The 17,414-nt window shown below is 43.2% G+C and overlaps 1 protein-coding gene across 2 annotated transcripts in view; it reads left to right on the forward strand.

The window, feature by feature from the left end:
* The window catches only part of Klhl6 (kelch like family member 6), a 38,314-nt gene extending 21,466 nt beyond the window's left edge, over positions 1-16,848 (forward strand). For both annotated transcript variants that reach the window (XM_005077579.4, XM_021231520.2), the window contains exons 3-7: positions 3,380-3,829; positions 8,115-8,352; positions 12,493-12,695; positions 13,887-14,100; positions 15,308-16,848. In XM_005077579.4, coding sequence (XP_005077636.1) covers positions 3,380-3,829; positions 8,115-8,352; positions 12,493-12,695; positions 13,887-14,100; positions 15,308-15,609 — 1,407 coding nt within the window. In that variant the 3' untranslated portion in view covers positions 15,610-16,848. The remainder of the gene's footprint in view (positions 1-3,379; positions 3,830-8,114; positions 8,353-12,492; positions 12,696-13,886; positions 14,101-15,307) is intronic.
* The last annotated feature ends 566 nt before the right edge of the window (positions 16,849-17,414 follow it).

Raw genomic sequence — 17,414 nt, forward strand, 5'->3', positions numbered from 1 at the left:
TTTGTTAAAAATAGTTTGATAAGTACAATGACAGATGAAGAAGTGCATGGGTCTTAAGTGCATTCCAGATGTCTAACAAATGTCTTCTGCCTCTATCTGGCCCTTTCTAACCTGTCTGCTGTCAGACTTTCATAGTAGATATTGCTGGAAATAAAAACAAGATCATGACCTAGAACCTTTGAGTTGCTAGATGTGGCTGCTGGGCAGAGCCCAGAGCAGAGCTGTTACAGGCACCTCCACAATGGGGCCGAGAAGGGATGAGAATCGACCCCACATCAGAGAATTAGAGGAGCCACTGGGGAGAGCTGACTTGTAGGAAAAAAGCCCATCGAGAGGTGGGGGTTCTCTACTTTTCCTCTTCTACTTTTTATTTACACAACTATCTACCCAGAACTAAAATGCCCAGGACGAAGCACATACTTCATTGTATTGCTATGACAATGAGTAGCTCATGGAATTTCCCAGAGCTGAACATGGTGGCACAAGCCTGCAATCTCAGTATTTGGAAGGCTGAGGCAGGAGGATTGACAGTTTAAGGCCACTTTGGGCTACTAAATATAGATGAAGAACTTAGAAAATACAAAAATCAAGCAAACAGTTTGGTTTAGGATTCTCAGCTCAACCTCAAGCAAGGAGCTGAACTGTAGGCACTAGGGCCCACAGACAGAGCAGGAGGGGGGCAACACTGACTTCTCCTGCTTTGTGTAGGCGCTCAAAGGAACATTTTCTATATAGTCATTTGGAAGAAACGGTCTGAAAGGGAAAATCGCGTTTTGTGATTGAAGATGACCCTGAAAGTGAGCATACGTGCCATAGGGTACTCTAGCATAAAGACTGAACTCCATTCAACTCAGTCCAGCAGTTCAAAAGCAGCAACAAGACCACTCTTGCCCCACCCACCTTTTCTCCGCACAGCTCTGGTCTCCCGGTCCTTCCGCATACCACACTCTCCTTCAGGTCTGTGCCCATATCTCTCACCAGTGCTTGCCTTCAGAGGGGCTTTCTCATCTGGCCCTTCCCTGTGACCTCCTTCCTTCCCCTTAAATGATCAACTCAAGCTCACTGAGCCTGTGACCGTGTGAACCCAGTGGACAAAGAGAGGTCTAGGAGACCAGCCTGGTTCAGAGCAGAGCCCCGGAGAGCAAGAGTGAACTGACAATGCGTGTGATCTGTGAAATGAGCCCTGAACACAATGGCTGTGACAAGTGCCTTGTGACTTGTAAAGTGCTGCCCAAACGTTAAGCTCATATCCTCTTGAGGAAGATGACAGAGTTAAAGTGGAATATGGAAGTCAACCAATACTTTTTTACAAACTAACTTTTTCTCCAAGTACAAAAGTGACAGTAATTCATTGGGGGAAGGGTAAATAACACATTACCAAAGAGAGAAAACTCCCCATAGCTAGATTAGTGAGTATGAAGCCTTAAAGTGTAGTATTTTACATGCTGTATTCCCTTGTGGGATCAGTTTCTGTGGAGATTTATTGTCCTTCGGTGGCAGAGTTTGCATCATGACTTACTTTGGTCAGCTGAGTATGAATGACATCTGCATGGGCCACCTCCGACACTGTAAGAGGCTTTGTGTGGCCCTGCCCTGTTTCCTCTTCTGTTTTGAGCCAGTAGACTTCTGTCAGGGCTTTTCCACCACCCTGGGTCCTGGAATGAAGAGCCCCTTCATAGTCACGGAACACAGACACTAACTGTAGGCTCTTGGGATTTGGGTTCAGCTTAATTTACCACAAGATATGTGATACAAGATTTGAACACTTAATATTTTAGTCCATAACCTTTTAGTCCTTTTGCATGCTTATGTAATAGTTTTCTCACAATAGGCTACTTTTTCATTTCAGTTTGAAAATATTGCAGGCGTATCTTTAAAGGGCAAAGATTTTTTTTAAAAAGACTGAGTCCGTGTGAAAGAGAGAGAGAGAGAGAGAGAGAGAGAGAGAGTGAGAGAGAGAGAGACAGAGAGAGAGACAGAGAGAGAGAAAGGGACAGGAAGGAGGGAGAAGGGGGTGAGATATGTGAGCATATTCTTGTGTGTGGGCACAGGCACATGCATGCCATAATGGGAGTGTGGAGTGAGTGGACAAACTTTAGGATTTGGTCCTCACCTCTCACCTTGTCTGAGACAGGGTATAGTCACTGATACATAAACCAGGCAGGCTGGCCATGTGCTGCAAGCCATCTTTCTGTCTGGGTGCCCTCATAAGGAGTGCTGTGATAGCAGATGCTTACACCACTATGCCTTACTTTTTATGTGGGTTCTGGGGATCAGAACTTGGATCATCCGGCTTGGCTAACAAGGGCTTTTTTTCTGCTGAGACATCACCCTAACTCAAAAGATAACGATTCCTATTAAAAATAACTGTAAGACCATTATTACCCCTAAAGTTAATAATAATTTTTCATGTTTTCAGATATTAGTGCTTGTAAGCGTTTCTCTGACTTAATTTGTTGCTTATATCAGGCATTCCAATGTGGTCCATACTTTGTAGAAAGTTGATATCTCTTAGATCTCTCATCTTTAATATATTTCTTCTTTGAAAAAAATTTTTGGTCTTTCAAGACAGGGTTTCTCTGTGCAGCTTTGAAGCCTGTCCTGGAACTATCTCTGTAGACCAGACTGGCTTCAAACTCACAGAGATCTGCCTGCCTCTGCCATCCAAGTGCTGGATTAAAGTGTGTGCCACTGCTCAGGCTTGTTCTTTGATAATTTATACCTATAATGTTTCTTGGTCATATTTATACCCCATTTTACCTCTGACTCCTTCAGGATCAACCCTGACCCTTCATCCCTCCTCAACTTCATAATCCCCCCTTTTAAAAAAATGACCAACTAAATCCAATTTGGCTGCCATAGACTCATGGATATGAGCAGAGCTCTTGTTTTATACCCCCCTCCCTTTTTTGCACTTGTAGTGTTTTGCAGAAGAAATTAAATCAGTTGTTCCATGGAGTTTCCCACCATCTAGATGTAGCTGATGTATATTTATGGTATCATGTCTACTTCTATATTTTTCTATAAACTGATGATTAAATCTAGAGGTTTAAATTTAGGAAAATTAGCTTGATGGCAGAGCGTTTAGTTTGCATATGCAATGCTGTGTATTCTACCCCCAGCACTACAAAATGAACACAAATAAATCTAGACATTTGGTCAGATTTAATGGACAGATTTGAAAACCCATTACATCACATTTCCATGTAACTTAATGTAATCTTATAAGATGTTTTTAAATTATTCATCGAGTTGTTGGCTATGTGAATGTACTGTTGGACATTGAAGCTGTTTGTAAATTTTTGCTGACACAAAGCTCACTGAGCAATGGTCTTGTGGACTAATCACTTCCTTGCCTGACTCTCCACCCTTCCGTTAGTTTCTGCAGCTGGTGGATGCCTGTGCCACCTTCCTCACGGAAGCCCTGAACCCAGAAAATTGTATTGGAATACTGAGACTGGCCGACACACACTCCTTGGACGGTTTAAAGATGCAGGTTCAAAGTTACATCATTCAAAACTTCGTTCAGATTCTGAACTCTGAGGAGTTCCTGGAACTCCCAGTGGATACCTTGTATCACATCTTGAAGAGTGATGACCTTTGTGTGACTGAGGAGGCTCAAGTGTTTGAGACGGTGATGAGCTGGGTCCGGCACAAACAGTCAGAGAGACTCTGCCTACTCCCTTGTGTTCTGGAGAACGTGCGCCTACCCCTTCTGGACCCGTGGTACTTCGTGGAGATGGTTGAAGCAGACCCTCTCATTAGACAGTGTCCCGAGGTCTTTCCACTGCTTCAGGAAGCCCGGATGTACCACCTTTCTGGCAATGAGGTAGGTTGGATTTCATCAGCAATGAAAAGTTAGCCAGGGCTTTCAGAAGTGCAAGTGACCCTTGCTCACAAATCCTCAGGCCACCAAGTAGAGTAGTCAATTCATTCTAGAAGCTGGGGGTTCCTGATCTGTGTAATGGAGAATATATCACACAGCTGTTGGAGGATTAGGTGAGAAATGGAAATCTTTTGGCACTGTATCTGTCACATGCTTCCTCTGCCCAGTTGTGTGTGGTCCCATCCAATCACCATTCATTCTGAAGGGATTCTACTTGCTTAAATTTTCCTACTTTTGTGAGAATTTGTATCTGTTGTTCTATGCTGACATTGCCTGAATCCAGAGTCTCATCATTTCTTTCCTGAATTTATGGAAATTCCTTAGACTTCATTACTGTGCTCCCAGTCTGGTCTTCCTCCAATTCATTCCCACTCCTGGGATGATGGAAGATGCAGGTGTGAACTTTGCTATCGACCTGACTTTTTCTTTGGCTCGCCATCGCTTTCAGGAAGACATTCACTCTTTCTCCTAAAGTTCCCTGAGCTCTACTCCACCAAAATACCTCGTGCCCAGGTCTGTGACATCATTTACTACCATTTCTACTGTGTGTATTTGCTTTTAAAAATTAAAAACAAATTTAAAATGAATTAAAATATAATTACATTATTTTCCATTTCCATTTCCTCCCTTTAACTCTTCTCCTGTATCCCCCTGATGCTCAAATTCATGGTCTCTGCCTCTTTAATTGTTGATGTATACATTGTGCTGTGGTTTTGACACACTGAGTCCTGTTTCTCTATGGGATATGTTTTTCTAGTCTTCAGGACAAGGCAGATGCTGTCTAAATTCCTCCTTCTTTTTCTTTTTCTACCTAACTTCTACTTCTAGTCCAAAATTTAATTCAAGGTTACTCTTTGTGTTCTCATGACCACCTGTTCAATCTTTGGTCATGACACCAAATGCCACATGGTAACCATTGCATTCATCATCTTGTAAATATTCTAATGTGTACCTTCTTATAGTAGAAACCGGGTACTACTGGACTTTTCATCTCTAGACCTTAGGAGAAATCCCTGGTATATTGTGAATGATGATGTTTATGGATGACTAATGAGCACCAAGAAAATATTTGCTCCTACCTGTTCTCCTTTGCAATTTCTGAAGATGTTTTAAAATTCAGAATCTTGTAAAGACAAGGCCAGGTTTAGTGGAGGGTCAAGCTCACCAGGAAGCTATAATGTAGTGGGAGATTGATGTTGATTTACAGGCATGAAACCTCACGTTTGCCTATCACTGTGCAAAAGTTCCCAAGCTCATCTGCAGGCTACGATAGAAACCTCAGCCCAAAGTTCTTCAGGAATTGTATCTGTCTGCAAGTCCTCTGGAGGACGTTCCTTTATCTGTGTGGATCTCTGTGCTTCATGGTTGGTTTTAGAACTGTTTGCTACTTGTCGGTTCTTCACAGGTATCCTGAGTGTTTGGTATTATAGGACTTGGGTACCCTGGGGTTTTCTCTGAGAGAGGAGGGTTTCACTTCAAATCACATCCTGCTAACAGACACAGTGCTGCTCTGGTAGTCTGTTTCTTTTCGAATAAAATGGAGTTGCAGGGAATTTCTCCATCCATACAAGTAGCTGGATTTGTTGGCATAAAGCTGTAATTTCCCTTCATCATCAGCACTGTTTATAGACTATGTAGTGATGTGGATCTGTACTATTTATAGAATCTGTAGTGACAGAGCATCTTCAATACCAGATATTAGCTCTTTGTGTCCCCACTCCCACTTGGTCTGACTAGATGTATCATATATTTTGTTGATTTTTCTCATAAAACTAACTTCTGGTTTCATTTTATTTTCTCTATTGTTTTTTGTTTTCTATTTAATTTTCTTTCTACTTGGATCCTGGTAGAGTTCTTTTTTCTGTTTACTTTCTGAACTTACTATTTCCCCCCCTAGTTTCTTAAAGAAGAAGTCAAGGATATTATTTTGAGATCTTTCTTTCTCCCATCATTTGCCCATATGGAATCACTATACAATGAATTATCCTATTACTTCACAGTAGAGAGCAGCAGAGAGGGATGAGAATCTGTGGCATAGTTCTTGCCACGGTGCCCTGTGTTCAATCCTGCAGTGCAAAGGAAAAAGAAGAAAGAGAAATGGCTTGATTTAGTTGGGTAGCTCTGACTTGAAGTTTCTTACTAGATGCTGATATATCTATTATCTATTGGCTTAGACTTTAGCAGTCTCAAAGTTCAAATGAGATCAGAACATTCACATGACTCTCACTCAAGGTATTGTGGGCAGGCATTAGTTCCTTTCTGGTTATTGGCTTGAAGTTGTAGTTTCTTGCCATGTGGGCATCTACATAGAAGATGACATTCTTCCAGAGCAAATTATCCAAGAGAGACTAAGAAAGCAACCAGTATGGAAGCCTTAGAGCTTTTGGTAGTCTGGTGGAACACCACTTCTGCTGTAATCTTTTGGTTGGAGAGACTGATTCTGGAACAGTATGGAAAGAACTCCATGGGCTCTGAGTTCTGGGAGGAAGATATTACTTGAGGCCATTGTGGAGACTGGGTATCACAGTGATTTGTATTGAAAAAGTAGTCCATACCAGGGACCTTGGTTACCTGTCTTGCCCATCCATCTGTCCATCCATCCATCCATCCATCCTCCATCAACTCATAGAAACCCACAAGCCCCAGGTGCTGAGAATCCATTAGAGAAAAAGGACTGTTCTTATAGTAAATTACAAGACTACCCTTGAAGCATCACCTACAGTACTGAAATGGTCACTGAAGAAAGATGACCAGCTTCTGTTGGAGGTTGTGTCTCAGCTTTGGGGAGGGAAGGTTTGGGGACATAAAAAACAGGCTGATTTTGGGAAGAAAGGTGCAAAGAAGCAAAGTTTGCCTTTGGTGTCAACTCACTGCTTAAATCCTACCTACTCACTTAGTGCCTTCAAGTGTCTCTAAGCTCTCTGGCCCACTGCTCCCATCCTTGCTCTATGGACTTTCTATTATTTACCCTCTCAGGCTTAGCACATTAATGAGAATTTATACTGTCACATGTCTCTCCATTCTTCCTTTGAACTCACAACTAACAGGCTTACTACAAATGTTATGGCCACAGTCCAAACTAAAAAACTGGGGGTGCAATATTTACTACAACTGGCTCTTCTGCACAGAAAAACGAATAATACAAAATTAATGGAAAAGCAAAGGTGGGATATTAGCTGATGTTTTGTTAACTTTTCTTGGGGAGACACAAACAAACTACCAGATTCAGTCTAGACAGACCAAAATAATGATTCCACTGAAGTTCAACTTGATGAGCTGAATAGTTTGTTATACTTACTTATAGAGCATGGGTAAGGGGTGACACCCAAACAGCTGCATCACTGAAAAGTCTTACCTCATTATGTCTGATGATGTTATGTAAACGGTACCATGAATCTCATTTTCACTTAACCATTGACTTCCTGTTTACTGTAGCATTTCCCAAGATCAATTGAAACTGAAGGAGAGCAGGAGACAAATAATGGTTGGACTCCCAGATAAAGGTCCCTCTCCTTCTACTAGAAAGTGTCAATAGTATCTATTACCATAGACTCGTCACAGTAGTATTATATAGTATGCTTGGCCCAGGGTTTGGTATATAGTAGTATAGAACACAGACTCTTACTGTTTCTTTCCCCCCCAGTGGAGGCTCCCAGCCATCTGTCTCTCTCTCTGGGACAAACAGTTGATAAGGAAGGAAAGCATGCTATGATGCATCCTGATGGTCCCTCCCCCTTGCACCAGCAAGACACCTAATAAAGACCTTCTGAGGGGTGACATGTGTCAGCAATTTCCCATGGACCTGCCACCATGTTCTTTCTTTTTTACATTATGACAATAGGCATTGAATAAATGTTGATGTCGACTTTCATTCCAGGAGGTCAGGTTTCAGAGCAGGTAGAAGAGTCAGTAGTAATTTGACAGCAAACAGACTTTTGTCTTGAAATAGCATCAAAAATGACAGGTGACAGTTTATTCAGTACCTATTATGCAGCAGGCCCTGGGTCATCATATTTCATGTCTTGTGTCATTTAGTACAATAGACTTACTGGGCAGTTATGATCAAATAGCATTATACAGGTGATGAAATCATGGTCAAGGAGAAGTCACAAGGCCAGCAATGGTGGAAGTGGAAATTGGCACCTGCCTTCTGTGGTTCCACAGTCCAAGCTCTGGGAACTGTCATGTTGTGCTCCCTCTGCCCACACATGCTCTCATTGCTTTCTAGATTATTTCAGAGCGCACCAAGCCCAGGATGCATGAGTTCCAGTCTGAGGTGTTCATGATTATTGGCGGCTGTACAAAAGATGAACGATTTGTGGCAGAGGTAACCTGCCTGGACCCCCTGAGGCGCAGTCGCCTGGAGGTGGCCAAGCTCCCACTGACAGAGCATGAGCTGGAGAGTGAGAATAAGAAGTGGGTGGAGTTTGCCTGCGTGACATTGAAAAATGAGGTCTACATCTCAGGTAAGCAGAAGACTGGGATTAAAGCATTTCTCCAACAGCATTCTGCACTTTCCTCAGTGAAACCAACGAACCGCCCTGCAAGAATGTCTTTGTGTTCACAGTGGTCAGGCTCTGTGAATCAGGATATGGAACCAGGAGCTTGTGTGGTCTTATCTTGGAGAAGACATTATCAGTTAATAAATACAGTAATGTGAGCTGCACAGACAGCTGCACCCCTCATGGACACTAGGACTTGTTCAGTCTGTTATAGGCGCAGGGCACTGATGTGGGTACAGGACTAGGGTAACGAAACATCTTGTCCTCCCACAGACCCATCCTTCTCGAATTTCTTAGACATTCTGTGGTACATGTCTACTGAGATGATATGAATATATACACACTTTTGTTGCTAAGTTGCTGCTTAATCATTAACAATTGTGTGTGCTTGCCTTCTCTTTAGACTTGCGGTTCCATGAGAGTTAACACTGACTCGTACCTAACAATGAAAATGCGCAGCAGGTATTTTTTGAATGACACAGTCTCTGTCATCTTTATACCTTAGTAGGTGAACCTGCACTTGAGCAACATGCAATTTCCAGTCACAGCAAAGGAGTCTAAATTATGAAGTAGGAGGAAACAGGGCACAGAGAGGCTCTGGAATGTGATACAGGTTACATCCTGGTGTTGGACAGGATCACAGCCTAAGGACTAAGCCCAGGTCCTTCTCATTCATATCAAAAAGACGACACAAACATTCCCTTCCTGTTCCTGTGTATTTAGTGTCCTCCAGAGGGTAATGTTAGCTGTCCTCTAGGTCAGTTGAAATACTTATTAGGCTATAATTTTCTTTTTATTATAGAAATACTTTTTGGTTTGAATAATACAGAGAATAGGAAGTAAAATATGGCAGTTTTGGATCCAGGATAATTTCCCATGTTTTAATATTTTTTATAAAATATTTTTGTCTTGTTAGGATATGTAATATTGTCTGTTTTAACAAGTCCTGAGTCTGACTTAATGAATGAACACAGTGTGTGGGAGTGGTGGGGTCAGGAGGCCATCGCTAACCTAGGTATTCAGGGACTCACGTTCCTTCTGACTTGTGATTCTGCCATCTCCTACACATGGCCTGCATGAGAAGAAACATCTATTCCATAAAGCCTTAGCCTGCAAAGGCCACAAATAGTCCAGTGGCAGGAGCCAACAGTGTGCCCTTCTTTCCCAGAATAGAGGTGGGGTTGGCAATGTAGTTAGTTATGTGTCCAGGAAGGAAGAACAGGTTTGGTGATCAGAATTGATCTCTGCCAATGCACATGCATTTGCTGTTTATAATCTACTTGCAGAAAATACTCTAGCAGACATTTGCATACACAATAGTTTATGAAGTTATGGAAAGACTCCTAGAAGTGGTCTGAAGATAAATAAACTGAGAATTTGTCAGTTGCTATATTTTTCTCCACAAAGATTATACATTTTATAGTTTAACCAGTGCCCATTTTCTACATCCTCAATAGCAATTGTTATCACCAATCATTTCTGATATAATAGACTAGAATATATACATTATACTCTTGTATATTTAATGATGTTGAGTATATTTTCATATAATTATTGGCTAATTTGATTTATTTTAAAATGTCTGCTCATACCATTTGGCTGTTTTTCTGTTGTTTTGTGTTTATCTTTTTCTTATTAATTTTTTGCATCCCTTGTTAAATATCTTTTGCTTTATGGTATAAATACTATCCATCTAGATTGTGGTTGTCTTTAACTTTGATTTATATATTCACAACTGTTTTCTTTCCAATATGATTCTAATTTCATTTTCATGTCATATTCTCCAAATCACCAGGTTCATCTCCTACATCCTCTAATTACTTCTCTAAGTCATAACTGTAAGTTGTTTTAAGTGTAAAGTGACATAGCTATCTAACTCATCTCCAAGTGGTCATTTAATAATTTCTATATATTTGAAATTATATAGCAGCCCCTCCACAGTCATGGAACCAAACAATGACATCTACCAAACTCAGGGGCACAGTCTGTACACCAAGGAGCCAGGTTTGGCCACACTTACACCCAAGAAGGCAGTTAAAACAGTAATTAATAACAAAAGCCAATTAAAACAGCCAAATTTAAAGTAAAGAGCAGAAAGAGGAGATTTATTCATTGAGGCCACATTGGAAAGAGGGACAAAGATGATCCAGTGACCCTGCTCAGGTTCATATTTGGGGCCCTCAAATGAAGTTACAGGCTTTTGATTTGTTTTGTTTTGTTGAGACAGGGTCTCACTAAGTAACCCTGGCAGCTTCAGAACTCTCTGTGTAGACCAGATTGGTCTCAAATTAATAGAGATTCCCCACCTCTGCCTCTGGAGTGCTGGGATTAAAGATATGGTACCCTCATGCCTGGTGAGTGTAATGTCTGATTAGAGGGTCAAGTACATGCTCGACTAAGCAAGCAGTCCTAAGGACCACTAAGGTGTGGTCCTGTCTGTCCATCAGGAACCCATCTTTGGCTGGGCTTCAGTCCTACCTGACAAGGTTGTCTCAGAAGTTGCTAGAACTGTGAAATCTTTGTGGAAGACAGCCCCCTCACCCTCGCTAGTGTTTTGCTCTCAGCCTGGAGAGATTCTCATTTCTTGGGGTTCATGGTTTCATTTCAGGAGTAGGACAGGTTTGAGACATAAATGCCACTTTAGAATATCCTCATTCCTGCCATGCTGGTTACATCATTGTGCCTTTGTTCTTTACTCTGGGTGGGGGGGGCAGTCTTGGAGTCTCTATAAAAACTCACAAGCATGTGCCCTTGACCTAGACATCATAATTTTGTGTTCTAAGAGAGTTGTTGTAAAGAAAACATTGGCCATTTCACTCTCAAATAATCAATTGTAAGTATTTCATAATAAAATTAATTAAAATAGGACAAGGCCTACTGCCATCTAGGGGTGCAGGAATGGGTCCCTTTGCTCTGCCAGCGAAAGAAGTAAAAGGCTGAAAGGTGTGTTGCTAGAACTCTCAGGCAGCCCCAGAAGATCCTCCAGATAGCACTCAGGAAGTCTGTTCTCTCTTTGGGGTTCTTGGTCTTATTAATAAAAGGTTTTAAGAATAGACTCAAGGACAATTAGAGTTTAAAAGTTAAGCCCAGGAGAGGAAAGCTGTAACTCTCAACAGCTGCCTGGAAGGGGGGAGGAGAAACGACAGGAGAAAAACAAAAGTCATGCAGCCTTAGATAAGACAGCAGGCAGCTGGGAGGTCAGCCAGCTGGGCGCATGCTCAAGGCTTCGAGGGGTTGGGATGGGGGTAGGGGAGCTTTAGGAAGAGTGCAAATTCCCAAAGCGTTGGTTATGGAGTTTAAAGCACGTTAAAGTTCTGGCCAGCATCTGACACAGAAAGAGTAAAGAGAACTAGAAGCAGTCGGGCCTCAGAAAGGCGGCAGAGTCAGCCCTACCTAACCGAGGTTCAGTGTAGGGGGCCTCCTGACTCAGGGAGGGCACTAGGGTGGGAATTCTGGAAAGGAAAAGACCATTGTCCTAAGGTGGATCTGCTTTCCGGGGAGGATGCCCAGGACAGATCCCAGGCTGCCCCACCGGATTAACCCTCGAGAGGGGGCAAAGGTTTGTCTCCACCTAGAGGTAGATTCCATTCTTTATACTACTTTTATACAGATTGAAGATGTAAGCGCAAATCATGTTGTGAGATCTCTTGGTGATTTCTTCTACACGGTTTCTTCAATTTTTTGTATAAACAAACAAACAAACAAACAAACAGATAGATAGATACACTTAGCACATAAACTACCCTCTAACCTGGCTGTCAAGAATCTACCATTCTTGCTCAACCTTGTTACCTGCTTCTTCGGGAGCACAAACACTGGATTAGACTCTTTGGTTCCCACTCACCCAGACTGACCTCACTGAAGCCTTCTGTGGATCCTTTTATTTGGCCCACCTTCCTGGGCGTTAGAGGCCCGGCCCACCCTCCCTGCCTTTGTGACTTCTCACTCTTTTGAGTTTATTTTGTTCCTCTTGCCAGACCCTCAGAATTTCCCCTATCTTTCCTTAGCTGGGATTTAGCACTGTTAGGGTTTGGAGAATGCTGTGGGAAAACTGTATTTTGAGACATTTGCTTGATGTTTTTAAACACTCTGTATCTCTTGTAGGTGGCAAAGAAACACAGCATGATGTTTGGAAATATAATTCCTCAATCAACAAATGGATTCAGATTGAATATTTAAACATAGGCCGCTGGAGGCATAAGATGGTCGTATTGGGTGGCAAAGTCTATGTAATTGGGGGTTTTGATGGCTTACAAAGGATCAACAATGTGGAGACTTATGACCCCTTCCACAACTGCTGGTCAGAGGTATGGGAGATTGTTTCTATGAGTAATTTCAAAACTTAAACAACAACAACAACAACAACAACAAAACAAAAACCCTGCCTATGGTGGTGGCTGGTGGTTGATCACTTTGCTTCCATAGACATCTTGGTCCTAAGCTTTTCTCTTCCTATGAGCCCTGAGCCAACATTACTGATTCAGTTCCAGTAATAACATTCTTGCAGGTGGCAGGGCTCTGTGTGGGCATTGTCCTGTGCTAGCCAGAGCCCCATCAATGAGGGGAGGCTGAGCCTGCCCTAAGATGGCTAACTCCATTGGTCACATGTCCTGGCTCACAGTCTGTCTCCTCAGATGCCTTCTGCCCTATAGCTCTTCATACCAGAAACCTGAGGATCCGTTTCCTCCACCATTTGTGAACTCGGTCATTTGGTTATGGTTAGAAGTCAGACTGTATTCTTTTCTCATTAAGGAAAGAGTATTAAGGAGTCTCTCAAAAGCCATTTACAGGCCTTTGTATGAGCCTCTAACAAAGCCACCTCTGGTTAAAACCTGCCCCATGATAAGAAAACAGTATTCTCAAGTGCAGATTTTCTTTCTTATTGTCGGAGCATGTTCCAGCTTCAGGAGGTTTAAACCATGGTTACTGTAAGCACAAGAAAAGGTTATCATCATGTTGTTGCCATGAAGTCCAGCTAATCCTGTGGGGGCTGGGTCCAAGATGGTCTCTCATCATCAAGTCCTACCATTTAGACCTCCAAACTAAAGGGTTATGCAAATTGATAAGAGGCCTTGCAAGTCTCCTTTAGTGTCCTCGGGTTCACAAGTTTCACAAACACAAATATGGCTTAATCTCCAAATCTGCAGTGCTGCCCCAGAGTGAGCGAATCTGTGTATGTGCATAACTTTAAACCAACATTAGCACCTCATAATTGACCACTGAATGGATATGAGTATACTGGCTTCACATGCATAGACATTTAGTTTTGCCTGTATCCCTCCTTCCGTGGGAGCTGGTCTCTGGGATAAACAAGCAGGAACAGCTGAGGCACAGTTTGTTCCAGGCTTCCCAGAGCCTGTAGAGATAGTGGGTTTTGTTGCTCTCTGCATTTTATTGGGAGCTATGGGTTTTGCCATTTCGGTTGAAAGCATGCCCAAGTGTGTGTTCTCTAGAAATCTCTGCAGCGCACTGACTTTTTGTGCCCTTGGCCTCTGCAGGCTGCACCTCTTCTTGTCCATGTCAGTTCCTTTGCAGCTGCTAGTCACAAGAAGAAGCTGTATGTCATTGGAGGAGGACCCAATGGGAAGCTGGCTACAGACAAGACTCAGTGTTACGATCCTTCAACCAATAAATGGATTTTGAAGTCACCCATGCCAGTAGAAGCTAAATGCATCAATGCAGTGAGTTTCCAGGATCACATCTATGTTGTTGGTGAGTCAGTGATGACTTCTTACATCTGTAGCCCCACGCGCATGGCCACCTGGGAGATCAGATGTTATCATTTTGAGAGTGCCTGGGTGATGGGGACAAGGCTGAAAAGGGAGAGAAGGTGGTTTTGGCCTAGGCCTTGTTGGAATTTCCCTTGAAGTCCGGGAGGCAGAAACAACCACATAAAGCATGGGCACTGTAGTCCAGTGGAGGAGGCCAGAAGTCACTGTGGGAGTAAAGTTGCATTGCAAACTTAGCAAACGTACAGAAATTGAAACATTCAGTGTAACATTTGTACATTTTAGTTTGCTATCATGGGATTGTCCCTCTCCTGCTTGGTTTTAGGGACTTGTACTTAATTGAGAGGAAGCCTGGCTGGCCAGACCACGTTGGCATGTAATTGTTAAAGACTAGTGTTTTTCAGTCCTGACCATTCCTTAGGATTACTGGGAAGTGCTTTATGAAATTACAATGCCCAGGGCTTATGCCAGGCATGTGGAATGAGAGGGAATAGTACAACTGAGTTGTTTAAAACTGCAGCTGATTTTAATGGGCAGCCATGGTAGACAACTACTGATTAAAGAGATGCCAGCATGCAAATAGCTTCGGGGATTAATCAGGGCTAATCAGAGAAGGCATTGGGAGACGAAACACTGGGATACATTATGGAAAATGCAGCTCTCCCTTGCTGTAGGTCTCTTGGAGTTTTGTTTGTGGTCAGGCTCCCAAGGGTTTCAAAGGTCCAGTATCAAGATGGGTAGCCCTGATGTCTTCAATCATACTTGATCTCCAAAGAGATGCCATTCCTAGCTAATGCCAAGTTGATGACTTTTATGAACTGTCTCTGTGACCAGTCCATTTGTTATTTTATAACCACTGTGATTTTAGTGCTTGGGGTCACAGATCAGACTGTAGCTATGCTGAGGTACCCGAGGCGTCAGCTGGGGCTCTTCCAGGGAGCCAGTCTTAAGGTGTGTTTTGCAGCTGTGCAAAGTCAGGTATCTTTTGGAACCAGATTCCCACAGGTCAGAATGTAAAGGAGACAAAGTTTCTTCACATTAGTAACCTGGGGATCCATTCCGGCTTTCTGGAAGCCCCCAGTCTATGTTTCCCTGGTAAAATGGCAGATCTGGTCTATCAGAAGTAGAATCCTTGTGATTGGTGAGAAAAGACCCGGAAGGATGCCCAACGTGTGTTTCTTTCTTTGCAGGTGGTGCCATGAGAGCGCTCTATGCCTATAGCCCTCTGGAAGACAGCTGGTGTCTGGTGACACACTTCAGTCACGAGCGAGCCAGCTGTGGCATTGCACCCTGCAACAACAGGCTGTATATCACTGGTGGGAGGGACGAGAAGAATGAGGTCATTGCCACTGTGCTCTGCTGGGACCCTGAATCCCAGAAGCTGACGGAGGAATGTGTCCTGCCACGAGGAGTGTCACATCATGGCAGCGTCACCATCAGGAAGTCATATACTCACATCCGGCGGGTTGTGCCTGGAGCTGTGTCTGTGTGACTGCAGAGGGAATCAAGAAGGTGCCCCTGAGTCCCTGAGCACTGACTCTGCACCCCAGCTTACTCAGGTCCCTTGTGAGCCTCAGGTTTGGCTTGGGTTTAAGGCTCATCATGGGGAACCTAGGAAGCTACAGCTTTGAGACCAGCTGGGAATGCTTGTGTGACCTACCTCAGGATGAAGGGTAATGTTTAACATTCCATACATGCCTACTTACCCTGGCCTGTGCCTGGCATTTATCCATGGTAATTCGCTTAACTCTGGTAATGACCTGCTGCCGGATAGTATCGTGCCTGTCTTAGGTTAAAGAAAAGGAATTTCTGACAGGCCAACCTTTACAAGATCACTCAGAGATCAAGTAGCTCAGTCAGAATAAACCCAGGTCTTACCATGTCAGTTAGTGTCTCTCTCATGACACTGCTGAACTCAGATAGGAAAACCGAAAGCCAACCCCAAACTTGGCTAGCATCTCTTTCTGGCAACTTTGCTGAAGACAAGGGAATAAAAGTGTTTTTCTGTGCTGTCTTCCTTTTATTCCTTGTCCATATGAGACAACTGACTGGTCTGGGAGGCATTTGGAGTGCTTGTCAACACCATCTCTGATGCTCTCCCAACAGACATGTCTGGTGGGACTAGTCTGGAAAGGCCCATTTGTTTTGAAAAGGTGAAAGACATGTCTTATTTCCCCTACATTGTAACTGTTGTTTTTGATTACAGGATGTACCATTTTTTGGACTAGAGCTGTCACTGACAGTTAGTGGCCGGGGGTGACTCAGTGGATAGCACATTGCTGTAGCCAGTTAGTGGCTGGGGGTGGCTCAGTGGACAGCACATTGCTGTAGCCAGTTAGTGGCTGGGGGTGGCTCAGTGGATATCACACTTGCTGTACAACCGTGAGGACCAGTGTTAAGAGCCTGGGAGCCCACATGAAAGCTGAGCAGGCATGGTAGCTGCCTGCAATCCCAGTGCGTGGGAAGCAGAAACAGGCGTTCCCCAGGGCAAGCTGGGCAGTTTGGTCAGAGTTTGTGACTCCAGTTCATCATCGAGAGACCCTGTGCTGGTAAATTAAAATGGACCGTAACTGCCTGGAACAGGGCTCAGCAGTGAAAAGCAGAGCATGACTGAGCAAGTCACTTGACATCAACTCTGGGCCTTCACAGTTGTGAACACACCCACACCGCATACACATTAAAAAAATAAAATTGAATTAAAAATTAAAATAAAAACACTTTTGAAGTACTACCTTAACTTTGCAATGATTTGGTATCCTGGCCTCTTAGTGTGCAACTACGGTTTTATTTGTGTTCTTTCTCCCCACCTCCTGTGGATATCATCATACTGCTGGCCACGCCTTCTAAAATTGTTCTTCTTCTGGATGGAATTCAAGAATTTGAGTCTATGTTCCCAGGACCTGACTTTCCTGGATCTTAGTTTTTAGGGTCCCTGTAAATCTTTGTGGGGGTTTCAGATCAGCTTGGCTCAGTTTCCACTCAAAGAACAGAGTCAGCGGCTCAGAGGTTAAGAGCCCCAACTGCTCTTCCAGAGGTCCCGAGTTCAATTCCCAGCAACAATATGGTGGCTCACAACCATCTATAATGAGATCTAATACCCTCTTCTGGTATGCAGACAGAACACTGTATACATAATAAGTAAATTAAAAAACAAAACAAAGCAGAATCAGCCCTTCACTGAAAGCAAAGAAATTTCAAATGAACCCAGTGGAAAGGTATTTTCATTCCTGAGGTGGAGAAAGGGTCACAAGGTCTTGTTTCATATGCTATAGTAAAGAACACAGTGACTACATCATC

Source organism: Mesocricetus auratus, unplaced genomic scaffold (assembly GCF_017639785.1).
Source record: "Mesocricetus auratus isolate SY011 unplaced genomic scaffold, BCM_Maur_2.0 Super-Scaffold_100008, whole genome shotgun sequence".
Taxonomy (NCBI): domain Eukaryota; kingdom Metazoa; phylum Chordata; class Mammalia; order Rodentia; family Cricetidae; genus Mesocricetus; species Mesocricetus auratus.